General features: G+C 33.1%; 1 protein-coding gene and 1 non-coding gene across 2 annotated transcripts in view; one reads left to right on the top strand and one right to left on the bottom strand.

The window, feature by feature from the left end:
• Nucleotides 1-14,115, bottom strand: part of Smp_196840 (hypothetical protein) — a gene marked incomplete at its 5' end in the record, with an annotated part of 40,148 nt that overhangs the window by 22,605 nt on the left and 3,428 nt on the right. The window contains 8 exons of the mRNA XM_018794283.1: nucleotides 743-904; nucleotides 1,726-2,327; nucleotides 3,661-4,075; nucleotides 4,837-4,890; nucleotides 7,143-7,307; nucleotides 7,392-7,538; nucleotides 9,000-9,053; nucleotides 9,992-10,018. Of these exons, the coding sequence (XP_018648711.1) occupies nucleotides 743-904; nucleotides 1,726-2,327; nucleotides 3,661-4,075; nucleotides 4,837-4,890; nucleotides 7,143-7,307; nucleotides 7,392-7,538; nucleotides 9,000-9,053; nucleotides 9,992-10,018 (1,626 nt within the window). The remainder of the gene's footprint in view (nucleotides 1-742; nucleotides 905-1,725; nucleotides 2,328-3,660; nucleotides 4,076-4,836; nucleotides 4,891-7,142; nucleotides 7,308-7,391; nucleotides 7,539-8,999; nucleotides 9,054-9,991; nucleotides 10,019-14,115) is intronic.
• Smp_tRNA_00788_Gln_TTG.1.1 lies at nucleotides 10,407-10,473 on the top strand. The gene has a single exon. It is a non-coding gene (tRNA).

The following is a 14,115-nucleotide window of genomic DNA, read 5'->3' as shown; positions in this document are numbered from 1 at the left end:
GCCGAGTGGATAACGCGATGGCGTTTGAAGCGAGGGTGCTGGGTTCGAGTCACAGAGTGAACATCAACTCTGAGATGCAGGTAAATCCAGCTGACGAGTCCCAAATAGGACGAAACGCGCGTCCTGGATTCCACTGCTAGCCACTATCCATTTCTGCTTACTAAATTTCGCCTTATCGTGTGCAGTAAGTTTACATGATAACGAATGGAATAAATTTGGAATAATCTTGAAAACACTCGTTACTCTTAATTTTTTTTAAGTCTGCTTACAAATTATTTTTCTAACGATACTTATTCTCATGAAATTATGGTGACATCAAAATGTCTATTATAAATACTTTAATTGTTTGGAAGCATTCAGTTACGCCACATACACCAGTTAAAATATGGAAAAATCTGTTCATCCCCTTTAAAATCTGAAAGGTTATATCTCAAGATCTGTATATTACTTACGTATTTTTTGAATTAATCTAGGAGCCATCCTCAAACTATCAAAAACAAATGTATAATTAAGGATGGTTAGTATTAGAGCGTACGACCGTTTTTAATAACCTCTTAATCAGGCTCTACAATTATAAATCCAATATTATTATTATCCTATTGCAATAGACAAAGTATAAAAGCTGAATTAATGCATGTTATGAACTGAAAATAGTGAACTTTACATCGATTGAGTCTTAAACACTACAAAATACTAACAAGTTGAGTATTAGCATATGGATTAAACAGATTAAGTAACTCACTGTTGGTCCAACTGGACCTTGTTGTCCTTCAGGTCCTGGATCGCCTATAGGACCCGGTGGTCCAGTGTTCCCGAGACTACCAGGTTGTCCTGCTGGTCCACGTTCACCTGGTTCTCCACGTGGCCCAGGAAATCCAACAGGTCCTTCTCTTCCAGTTGAACCCTAATGATATTGTTCAAGAATAGCAAAATGAAAGTGATTAAAGTGAACTGATTTTTTTAATACGAAGAATAATAAAAGTAGAGAAATAATCTCTGCGAATAAATGTTCTCTTTGAAAATGCGACAGTTGATTGTATTCTTCTGGAATAACTAACCAATCTCTGATAATTTATCACTAGGATTATAATAAAAGATTTGACTGGTCCTTATTTTCCATCATCTTAAATTTACTGAGTAATTACACAAATATTCACAAATGAATATATTTGTGCTCATAATATTAATTTCTCTTTGTACAAAAGATATAGTTGACATCTACCTAGAAGGAACAAATTTATCATTGCTTGAAAAATGAGCGACTTGTTCAATAACGAGGAATACCAGTCGAACATATTTTTACATATTTTTCTTCATAATACATAAACTGACCTCATTTTGATAGAAGTACTAATTATAGAAGAATAATGTATGCTGCAAACTCCCATAGATATCTCTATGGAAGCTACAGTGCAAAATTTCTGTGAAATATTTTCGAGAAAGAATAAGATAGTCCAAACAAGTGTAGAGATTTTACTTTCAGAATGAACAATGATCTCAGTTAAAAACCTACTGACGTGGTGAGTGGAAGGTTATTGAAATTCATAAGTTACTGTCCGACAAATTCTCAACTATTACAACATTGATAATTTGTTGAATACTAACGTCGAAATTCTTGTGACTGGAGTTTTGAAAAAGCAGCTGACTGTACAAAAACAAAACATTAAGAAGCTAAAGATCAAAAGTTTGCTTCCAGAAATTTACAATTACAAAAATGAGACTTACTGGTGGTCCTATTGGTCCAGGAGGTCCGACGGGGCCTTGAAGACCTTGTTCACCAATCGGTCCGACAGATCCAACTGGGCCAACTGGACCAGCATCTCCTTTCATTCCCGGTGGGCCGAATCTTCCTGGTGGACCTCGTGGCCCAGGAGCCCCTCTCTGCCCTTGCTGCCCCGTTTCGCCCGGTGAACCTGGAGGTCCTATGTCTCCCTTGTCACCACCTCGACCTCGTCTCCCAGTTAAACCTGATGGACCTCTTTCCCCATCTGGACCAGGTGGACCTGGAGTACCGACAGCACCCGGTAAACCTTTGGTCCCGGGGTCTCCTCTTTGTCCAACTGGACCAGGTGGACCTGGATCACCTTTCATACCTGTAACTCCTGGTGATCCAACGGGGCCAGATATTCCAACGTCTCCCTTCACTCCTTTTGGACCTGGATCTCCAGGCACTCCTACAGGCCCTGGTTTTCCACTCTCCCCTTTTGCACCTTCCGGACCGGATCGACCCCGTTCACCTTTATAACCTCTTGGTCCTTGAATACCTGTATCACCTTTTGATCCATTCGGACCTGTATCTCCCTTAGGTCCTACATCTCCCTTGGGACCTAGAAAGTAAAAAGGAAATGGATAAACCAGGACAATAGATAGATGAATAGGATAGTATGGTCTGATTAAAAAAGTCTCAAATAATTTACTAACTGTTTCACGGAAACAATTAAATATAGTTTATAACACTTACATAACCCCATGTATTAATTTTTGAGTGGACTTTTTTAGCACTAATGTTCATCTAACATTAATTTACGTTTTATTTTAAGGGTTTATCAAGTGTTTGATAGTTTTCTGGAATCTGATTATCATTTTCAAATGGAGTTGAGTAAGATATTTTCGAAGAATCTAAGTAATAAGTATCAATGCCAAAGTTGGATTTTATTGTCTCAAATAAATTGAGCATTGGATAGAGAGTTAATAATAAATACACCTTTTTTATATTCCAATGAGTAGGAAAATTGTATTTCTGACGTTTCGTGACTTAATGTAAGCCACTTTTTCAGAGTAACTAGATGACCGAATTAAATTAACATAAGTTTAAATCGTCCGAAGTAATATTTGACGTTGCTTCATAAGTTTCATCTCATACTAGAGGACTAAAAAAACGGCGATTTAAAAAGAGGCTTAGTGACTAAAGAGGAATTCGACTTGAATAAAAGTATGTCCTACTTCTAGGGTAAAAAAATATAGGGTTACAGATCTTATTAATAATGCAACTCAATAGTGAAATGAAGATTGTTGATCGTAGCTTGATGATAAGAATATTTTTAATCATAATTTAAACCAGTAGGTTATTAACATGATGAGCACAAAGCAATGAAGGTTTCTGTTACTAAAATACCCTATGAACATCTTTAAAATCTGTGTTCAAGAAAAATTAGACTACAGTCATTACTATTGTGTTGCTGTGTTTCAGTATCTGAACCACTGAAGGACAAAAAATCAGAATAACCCCAGATCAGAGACTGAAATTTAAGTGTTCTGTAGCTAGGATTAACTTACAGAAAATTTTAAATTGAGTTTTCAATTTACTGGGACTTATAAACAAGTGCGTCTGTGACTTGAGGAAATGAAACTCTAAGAGATAGATTCAAATCATTCAATAGAAAAGTGGAGAACCTTAACTTTAATGTGTTTGCTACGAAAGGTTTGTAAATTTCTTTAGAGACACTTTTGCATTTATTTCTAACGAGAATATAAATCAGCTTTGTGGATTTTTGGCCAACTTTCTGTAGCCAGTTAACATTGTAAACAATTCGTCATGAGGTGAAGATATTACGTTAGGTATGCAAATGACAGATATAAATGGTAAAATCAGTTTAGTAAGGAGATCAAGACAATATAAAATTAATTATCCTTTTGTCTAATACTGTAAAACTAACTGACCTGGAAATCCTGGGAGACCATCAGTTCCTGGAACTCCTGAAGGACCAGAGCGTCCACGCTGACCAGCGACACCTGTTGGACCTCGCGGACCAGCCATACCTTCTGGCCCAGATGTTCCTATGGGGCCTGCTGGCCCTGGCAAACCTGGAAGACCAGGTTCTCCTAGTTCACCTTTACGTCCTCGTGGACCCTGATTTCCAGGTTTTCCTCTCGGGCCCTGCGGACCCGGCTGACCAACAGGACCACGTACTCCAGGCAAACCTGGGTCTCCTTGATCCCCGATATCTCCGTGAGGTCCACGTGGTCCCTCTTCACCTGGAAGACCTTGATCACCTTTGGGACCAGGAGGCCCTAATTCACCTTTATCTCCTTTAAGGCCTATAAGTCCAGAATCACCAGGGCGTCCATCTTCCCCCTGAAAAATTAAAAAATATACACGGTTGATGGAGCCTAATGAATGAGTATAGTCACTTTAGCGTTGTCATCATAGCTCTTGGTGGGCCACTACTCGCCAAGTTTTATGAAGAATTGTGTGACTAGACAAACGAAGACAAAAATAACTACTAATAATCTTTTACTGTTGTAATCAAGGTTTTCAGTCAACTACCTGTGTACTGTATTCACCTTGAGTGCTCTATTGACTCAAGTCCTAATATATCTACTTGCATTGGTGGCCGGTTTGTATAATTAGACAAAACGACTCCATTGCACTGCATTTGATCCAAGCTAGTGTTATCCTAGTATGATTATTGTTGAAAATTATCAGTACTATTCTACATGAATACGTTGCTATGCTCTATAATTGGAAAATTTTTTATTGTATTCTTAAATAAATAATTTTGTTATCAGTAGTTCCTAAGCCATACATAAAACTGCATAACTCCCACCAAAATTTAACATAACTAACTAAAATGTTGTATAAAAGGATATTTTTTTCATATTTCATTATTAGATACTTCATCTCTTATAAATTTTGAAAGGAAACCACATCAATCCTCGAGACCACCCGAGCAGAAGTTTACAATTCTTAATCCATTCAAGTTAAATATGTACATAACACACATTAGGCTTTCGTGACAGCTAAAGTATTTCTTTTTTGAATAATACATTTAAATGACTAGAAAACGATAAAACAGAATAAAACAGCTAATGAAGCAATTTAGGTGAATAACTCACTTTCATTCCTGATGGACCAGGTTCTCCACGACTACCATCTAATCCTGGTGGTCCCTATAATAGAAGTTATAATACCATTCATATATTGTGGTAGTATTAGAAAAGGGATTTCCAAACATACAAAAAACATTTTGGGCTTTCAAAATTATACACAGTGTTATAATATCTTGTAAATAAAAGATGGAATTATTTCCTCGCAATTATGTAAATAAATCCACAAATGTATAGTTATAGTTAGGAATTGGTTTTTATTAATTAACTAATGAATGTGATAACTTTTATAAGTAGACATTATGAGACATAATTTATGTGACTTATAGTGTAATCCTTGAAATTTTTATTTATTGACAATGAGCACCCTTGCATGCCGAAACAATCCACATTCGGCTTTATCATAACTGATGCGGAGCTGTAAATATATGCACTCAAGTTGAAGAACTATAAAGTATGTAACTTCCAATTAAGTTGGTTATATTGCCTGGATATCACACGTACTAAGATTATGCATTTCAAATAAATAAATATTAAAAGTTATCTGGTACAAGGATACTTAGAAAACGTTGTGAAATAAATCCTATTCGTGTAGGGTCATCTTTCATAACTCTATTTTGTGTACTAACTACAAATCAATTATTTCTTCACGTTTCCAGTATTTTTTTAATAATTAAATTCAGCTTGTGTCATTGTGTTGTATTCTGTGAAGCTTTCAGTGTTTTTCTGGCCAACATAATCTGCACTTACTTAATGTAGAAGTCTGTTGTTACATTATTCTACAATTAACTTATTTAGCTCAGAAAAAAATAGCACCACTATAAACGTCCACATGGACTGAAAATCTACTTCACCATTACACAATTTGGTTATGTTTGTATAGAATCATTTGAAACTAGCACGTTTTTAAAATAAGGCCTTTGGATGAAATGTCCTTTGGTTAGTTATTTTTTTCACCATATAAGTGATTTTTGGATGGAAGAAACATTATTTATTAAGTCCTGTCTTCATGTACTAAAAAGGCGATATGCCTTAAACATTTGAAGTGAACAGAATAAGTCATTTAATATTTTAGTTCAATATGAATAAAGATGATCAGAACAACACATATATGCGAACAATATTATTTCCAATTAGATTGTCATTAGGCTTTGCACCAATGTACATGAATACTTGGATGAAAACTTTTCAAACCAATCAAAGCAATTTATGGGTCAATGGTTACAATGAAATAAATTGTATAACTAAATATAATAGGTAAAAAGTAAAAATCGACATCTCATAAAGTAGACAGAGTGATGGCTTGTTATGTAGAAGCGCGTACGGAAAGACCTTTTTTGCTTGCGAATACACATATTTCTATAGTTTCACACCCATCCACTACAAAATAAATACTGTTGGATGTCTCACATGCAGAGCAAAAACTGTCTCTCCAGATGATATAAAGAAAGAGTTGGAGTTTATCAGTAACATTACGATGGAGATCGGCTATCCGAGTTTTTAAAAAGTACACGTATGCGGGGAAATATAAATAGGAAATATTCACTACCTATAAAAACCTCTATTACTAAAACTAAAATCCAACGAGGATGTGGTTAGCGATGGTAGATTAGCAAAAGGAGTTAATATGACATTTTAAGCAACCAACATTTCGTTGACATTTTCTAGTAGACCAGTAATATTTAATCAAACAAAGGATAGATTATCTGAGTTGGCTTCCTCAGTGTTCATCTACAAATTCAACTGCTCCTGTGGAGATAGCTATATTGGGTGCAATACCAGACAAGTTAACTAGCGAATGAATGGACGCTGTATTTATTTGTCATCTCTCCGTTTATATTCGTTAACATCTAAGTATTCATGCACTTTTTATTACATAATTTTGATAATGTTTTGTGATTATTATTTTAAAGTCTATCTATCCAAGTTTGACCTATTTCCTTTGTTGGACTATTGAATAGAACTTTTGTTATTTTGTTATTCTAATCATTAATACACCTGTATTACCATAAGTTTTTACCTATTGTATTTAATTATACAATTTATTTCATTGTGACCATTGACTCATAAATTGCTTTGATTGGTTTGAAAAATTCTCATCTATATATTCATGTATATTAGAGCAAAGCCTGGTGACAATTTAATTGAGAACAGTATTGTTCTCAATCAATCTTCTAGTTGATTATAATAGATATCTGATACTGTTTAGATCAACAATTGAGGTGCACAAAACCTTTTGATCTAAACGCTTTTTCATTTAAACTACACTTGTTAATCTATGGCGTCTATATAACAGTGATTATAAAATGACTTACACTTGAACCTTGGCGTCCAGGCGGTCCCATTGGTCCACGAGGTCCTTGGTATCCCGTATCACCTGGGTGCCCAACTTCCCCTTTAACACCAGGTTCACCAGGACCTCCTTCTGGACCAGTAATACCAGTCATTCCTCTAGCTCCACGTACACCTTTTAAGGAAAGCTGCAAGAAAATGAAGAAAACAAATTGAGATATTTATAACTGTGGTAAATTTATTTGTTGAAATAATCTTGTCAAAAAACTTACCAAATGTTTTTGAAGCAAGTCCCGAAATGTAGCTGCCCGTGCAAAACTACTACTACCAACGCCTAGATTGAGAGGAATGATGAATAGCGAACCCATAGGACCAGGTGGACCAGGTTCACCAGCAGCTACGGATGACCCATTCAAACCCTTTCGGAAGAAAAGTATAAAAGTAAGAACATGTTACTGGTTCTTTAGGCCTTAAAACTGAAATATTGTGATATATATATATATATATATATATATGAGAAAGCCAGAATTTTTCTAACGTCTTGTATCCAATTTTTTTCAACCATGTTTTTAAAACAGTGAAACACTAGAATTTGTTAGTTTTTGTTATTTAAACATTTGAGAAGCATCCAACTTTATATTACTTACTGTCTTGATACAAAATATAGCTTTTATAAACTGGTAAACTGGTGGATAACTTTTTACAGCTCGAAATGGTGGTTGTTATATCAGTGGGCATCAAAATAAACAAATATAATTCATCATGTGAGTATTATACGACAAAATTTGGACACGTTTTTTTATTACTTTCAACAACCATTAGATAAGCATCGTCATGATTTGTATCTATCAAGTTTATGTTTTTTCAGAAATTCACCTTCTGTATAAGCATGTATAAACTTATAAATGAAATTTGATTTTCATTCGTCATTAGAGGGTAACCATAGGTCTCCATAAAATAACTTTTAAAAAAACACTGATCCCATGATGTTCCTTAAGGCAGTAATAGTTGTATGAATACATGAAATCAAACAACAGATTATTTCATGATGATTTATGTTCTCTATATCTTCTTTATGTGGATAAAAGTACCAGGAACCGATGAACGGTATTAAATTATTATCTGAAGCTCTTGCAACAGAGTTTCACCCTTCATACAAAAACAGTTCTTATTACTAATTTTACTAATAAGTTTTCAGTCTTTTATTTGTACTTTTCGGTCATGATTAACATACACAGATGGAAGCCAACCATTTTGGGTGTAAAGCGGTAATAATAAATAGGATTTAATGATGGTCATATTGTATGACGAATGGAATGAGCTTCGAATTATGAAGCATTGGATACTCTTTCTGGGCTGTAAACGTATCACGTATACCGCAACAGTTAAAGATTTTTATTAAGATGCCATGGAGCGTCGTTGATGATCATTACTACCCAACCCGAAACTAAAACGAAAGAACCGTTAGCTATTCCTTGATTTTCAATGAATTTTCAGCTATCAGACTCTGATCGAAGCTAACATATAACAAAAGCCATGAAGGATCAAGAAGCCCCGTTAGAGGAGGATGACAAATAAAAGCTATTTTTATGTAACAATTATTTAGTGTCAAATATATTTCAAATAGAACTAGAATTATTCTTAACGCTGTAAATAACTTATAATCACAATATCTAAGTTAAACATTTCGTAAACAAAATGTTTTGTTCTTTTTAGGTATATTTAGTCATTTCATTAGTCGTTCAACATTTTTAAAAGTATATATTAATTTGGGATTTATTGTTTGGGTTCCATGGGTGAAATATCGTTTTTCCACTTAAATCAAATGGTTGTTTAGTAAATCATTTATTCTATTAAAATTATTATCATTCACTACTTACTGGTTCACCTTTGTCACCTGGTGGGCCAATATCTCCCATAGAACCTGCTGGACCCTGAAGTATGCGAACAAAATAAAATATTAATAAATCAATAAAGGGAAAAAATAAAATTAATGGTATCAGTAGAGTTAGAAGTCTTTAATGAGCACACTGTTTTCATTGAGATTGAGTGGTACTTTTGATAATTAAAGTAAGCCAATGCGCTATGGAATAAAAATAAAGAGAATTCAGCGAAGAATTTTCTTTTCGATGAAATCGTTTACTTAAACTGTACATTTGTAATTATAGTTATTTGATAAATATATAAGTGGCGGCCGGTATATCGAAGGGAATCAGGACAAACAAATATATTCACCATATGAGCATTGAATTACAATGAATAAATAAGCATCTAGGATCATTTTATGATGCAAACTTTCCTATCTTTTTATGAATTTATATATTTATCAAACAACGATAACTACTAATGTACAGCTCAAGTAAATCTTCTCATCGAAAAGAAAATTTTCTTCGTTGAATGCTCCTTATTTTCATTTAGTGATACTTTTCTTCAGCATAGTACAAGTTTAAGCTTGGAGCAGCGATTTATCATCACACTCAGTTTTTTTGAACTAACAAATATTAACAGTTTTAACAAAATTTATGGAACTTGTCGAGTAATTTAGCCTCGAACAATCAGTAGTTAGTTGGATTCACTTAAAGAAAACAAGTGAATATATTGGTCTCTGTAACAGACATAATTCTTGGTTGTTATATTTATTATGGTATGCAGAACTGGAGATGAAATCAAATAAGTAAGCTGACAACTAAACTATCTTGGAAGATATTAACAAATAAACAACAGAGCAGTCTACCGCTTATACTAGTAAATGTAAAACGTAACACCGGGTAATAATAGCTAATATACACTAAACATGGTATGTATCAGTTCTTCTTATTGTTTTGTAAATTACTATGGTAAATCGACCCTAAATGAAAACAGATAAACTTACCTGCATTGGATCAGTATCTTTATCTCCCTAGAAATTTTGAACAAAAAATATACAAAATAAAAATTGACAGTAGATAAAATGGTCATTAGTAAATGCATATTTATCAATACAAAATGTTTACTAAACTGACTAATATCTAACCACTAAGATATTGGTTAGATGAACACAAACACAATTAACTGTTCAGTTAATGTCTAATCATTTTTTATTAAAATGATTATACTGAAATGAAACCGTTGTGTCATTTTTAAATTATCTCTTTTTCTTCATCGAAACTCTATATTCATTGAAGTTTTTTTATACGGAAACAAATAATTCGAAAACTTAAATTCACTTAGTATTGTTTGTTTGAATCTTCCCGTTGATGTGAATTTAAATTTCACCCCCATTGAACAGGCAGGTGGCTATCAGAACTCAGTAGCTGAGTTGATAACGCGATGGCGTTTGAAGCGATAGGTACTGGGTTCAAGTCCCAGAGTGAACATGAACTCTGAAATGCAGTACATCCAGCTGATGAGTCCCAAATGGGACGAAACGCGCGTCATGGATTCTACTGCTAGCCACTATCCATCTTCGCTTTTAATTAAATAATAATAATAAGTTTCATCCCTCGGATAAAAAATTGTTCTTATCAACTAATTACTGAAATTGAAATTCAAGATTCACATTTCATTCCTCTTAAAGCTCATAGTACGACTTTACTTAGATCTAATTTACATTTAATTTAAATCAAGTACTTCTTGCATTTAAATAAGAAATTTATCCATTTAAGTAACTACCTATAATGATTAAATTTTGTTCAAAAGTTATTATAGCAATATGAGATTTAGACAATTGATCTTTCATGTTGTTTCTAATCAATGAAACACAGAATCAACAATTCTATTTTACTGTTGTTTATAATCAAAGAGAAAAATCTGAGAAAAACATTTAAAATTTCAATTCATATGCAGATTACATAATTTAATATTATTATTGGTTTGAACGTAAAAAATGCCGCCAAGTGCGTTGGTACGGCCGAGAGTGGGGATAGTCCGCCTTCCCTCTCCAAATGCTCTCATATGGCCACGCGTATATAGCCTCTGCCAGGGAAGTCCTGCCTTCTCGTGGCGGTAGTGTTGTTTACGAAATTGAGAGGATGAAAAGCGAATGTCCGGCGCTTTAACCGGGTTGGTGGACACGGAGAGTGTACCTAGGGGAGTCGGAAAACCCTGATTCCAAACCAATAGTGCACATGGGCTCCAGTATCCTGAAGGAACAAATGGCGTATGAATCAATAGTTGGTCACTGGCTACCATGGGACTGAATCTCCTTACGATGCTCCACCACCTTGTGGATCAGATCTTTAGGTCATAGGCTTCGGGTGTGGCCCCTTAAGTAAACCACCTGTTTCGGTTCGGGAACCCGGGTAGTATCACAGCCCTCGCGCAAATGAAATGAGATTTGTGTGGTGCATATGTATCTGGTGCCCCATCGGACCAATATGTGTTTAAATAATAAATAATAATAATAAAAACAAACTATAAGTAAATTTTTATAACAAAATTAAAGTTTCTTTTTATCAAAAAATCACTCTCTAATAGAAAGTATTATTAATTTTATCAATATAGAGAAGAAAGTTTCATTGATAAAGGAGATTAATTCTAAAAAAATTAATGATAGTTTTAGCTTTTTTTAGTTAATTAAATATTTTAAATCATTTTGGTATTTTAAATCAAAGTAGGTCTATAATCTGACTATTGGACAATAAGGAAATAATAGGGTTGTTCGAGATTTTGGACAAAATGTCATAGTTTAAAAAGAAAAACAAGAAACAAACAATATTATACACTCATACAATTAGTCCTCTTAGATAATAATTAATTTTTGATAGTTAACCATGTGTTTTTATTCATGTTATAGTATTTAATGCCCAATACTGAACTAAATTTTTTTTCTGATTAAGTTTGTAGTGCCGTGTTTCGTTAATCTTTCACCTCGATAACCGTTGTAATACATATCTTAACGGTGCATAAAATCAGAAGGCAAAGAGAAGAGGCAACTAGTTTTATTGACAAATGACGTAGGTGACAAAGCTATAAGCATATGAGCAAATATCAGCGTGCGAAGTAAAAAGGACACGTATTGGAGACGGCGGGTAAGCCAACTCGATTTTATCAAGCGTTAATCAGTATTTATAGTCAAATAAGAATAAGTTACAGACATGTGATGAATAAGAGAAAAAGAGTACCCTGAACATATTGTAGTGAACAGAACACGAGTGGGGACAATCGAATGCAATTAAACAAAAACTACAGACTATCTCACTGAAATCTGACAATCATACAATCAGCAGTTAATTTGCAAAATAACAATCAATTTTCTCAATCTTAACAGTTTCTTCTGCAAATATCGGTCCATCTTCTCTGATTTTATTGTTCATGAATTTTCGTACCGATTGTGCTTCATTCCTGTCCTTTCCTTATTGATCTTCTGCAAAAATACGTTCTATCTCTGACCATCACCATATACTACTTATATGGATATAAGTAGACCACACCACAATATTACTGTGTTATGTGGCTAACATATGAACTGAGATATTCCTACAATTTTTTTTAATCAACGAAGTTTAGATACCCTTCAAGAATAAAGCATAAAACTATCATAAAAGTTTAATACAAGTACTATTTCCTTAAAAGTCACTACCTTCTTAGAAAGTCTGATAATACAGTTTCCTATTTAAAGCTTGTCTAGATTTATTAGATTCTTTATACAATAATTGAGTTTAGTTAAAGATTTGTATAAATAAGTTCATTCTGATCAAATTCACTTGTTCTTTATTTGATTAAATACTTTTTGATGAAGTTTTGTTCTCTGAGCTGGATGGTTTGGTTAAATCCTTCAAATAAACGAATTAATGGACTATAAAATATCATTCCATCTATTTATATACAATTTTATTAAATAAATTCAATTTTTTTACTGATATTTATTATAATATCGAATTGATTATAAACATATTTAGGTGTTCATTCCAACATTATTCAGTCAGTATAAAACAATCAAAATTTATAAAACATAAATACAAAGCACAAAACAATAACAACAACATCATATAGTATCTTAAGTAATTCATATCAAATTATATATATAAATTGAGACTGTGTACTGATTTATGGCAAAATGGTGAATAATTCCCAGATTTAGGAATACTATACCGGTTTTTTCTTCCTTTCTTATTATCTGTAATCCTATGAAGTATCCAATATTTATGTGCTATACATACATGATAAAAATGAACAAGACAGAAGTGTATATTATAATAGACTGCTATTTATAATTAAATTATATTTATGATAAAGAGGAAATCGAAAAGAAAATAAACACACATGTTACTTTTTTTCTTAGACTATTAAGACAACAAAATGTTTTGAAGGATAATCGATTATAGAAGGAAAAGAAAATGTCTCAAAGACTAATCATTTGAACGAATAATATACTTTTCGATATATTCTCTCCTCAGGTTCTACAATTATATGTATCCAAATTAATAATCCGAAAAATTGGCCAGGTTAAAGGCATAGTACATCGTTTAAAGCATGTAAATTTAGCATTGTCAAACCAACTAGAATAAAATTGTTAATGTTGATATTGACGTATATGGAATGTTAACTTGAATCTGTATATATGTTAAGTGAAAACTTAAGATCTGTGATCAGAATAAATATGGGTCAGATAGGATGAGAGAGATATCATAGTGCAATTACAATTTAGTCTTTCACTTGATCGAATTGTAATTACACTATTATATCTCTCTCACCCTATCTGACCCATATTTATTCTGATCATGGATCTTAAATTTTCACTTAACATATATACAGATTCAAGTTAACATTCCATATACGTCAATATCAACATTAACAATTTTATTCTAGTTGGTTTGACAATGCTAAATTTACATGTTTTAAATGATGTACTCTGCCCTTAACCTGACCATTTTTTCGGATTATTAATTTGGATATATATAATTGTAGAACCTGAGGAGAGAATATATCGAAAAGTATATTATTCGTTCAAATGATTAGTCTTTGAGACATTTTCTTTTCCTTCTATAATCGATTATCCTTCAAAACATTTTGTTG

This window comes from Schistosoma mansoni, chromosome 1, assembly GCF_000237925.1.
Source record: "Schistosoma mansoni strain Puerto Rico chromosome 1, complete genome".
Classification (NCBI taxonomy): domain Eukaryota; kingdom Metazoa; phylum Platyhelminthes; class Trematoda; order Strigeidida; family Schistosomatidae; genus Schistosoma; species Schistosoma mansoni.
This window is presented reverse-complemented; position numbering and strand designations above follow the sequence as displayed.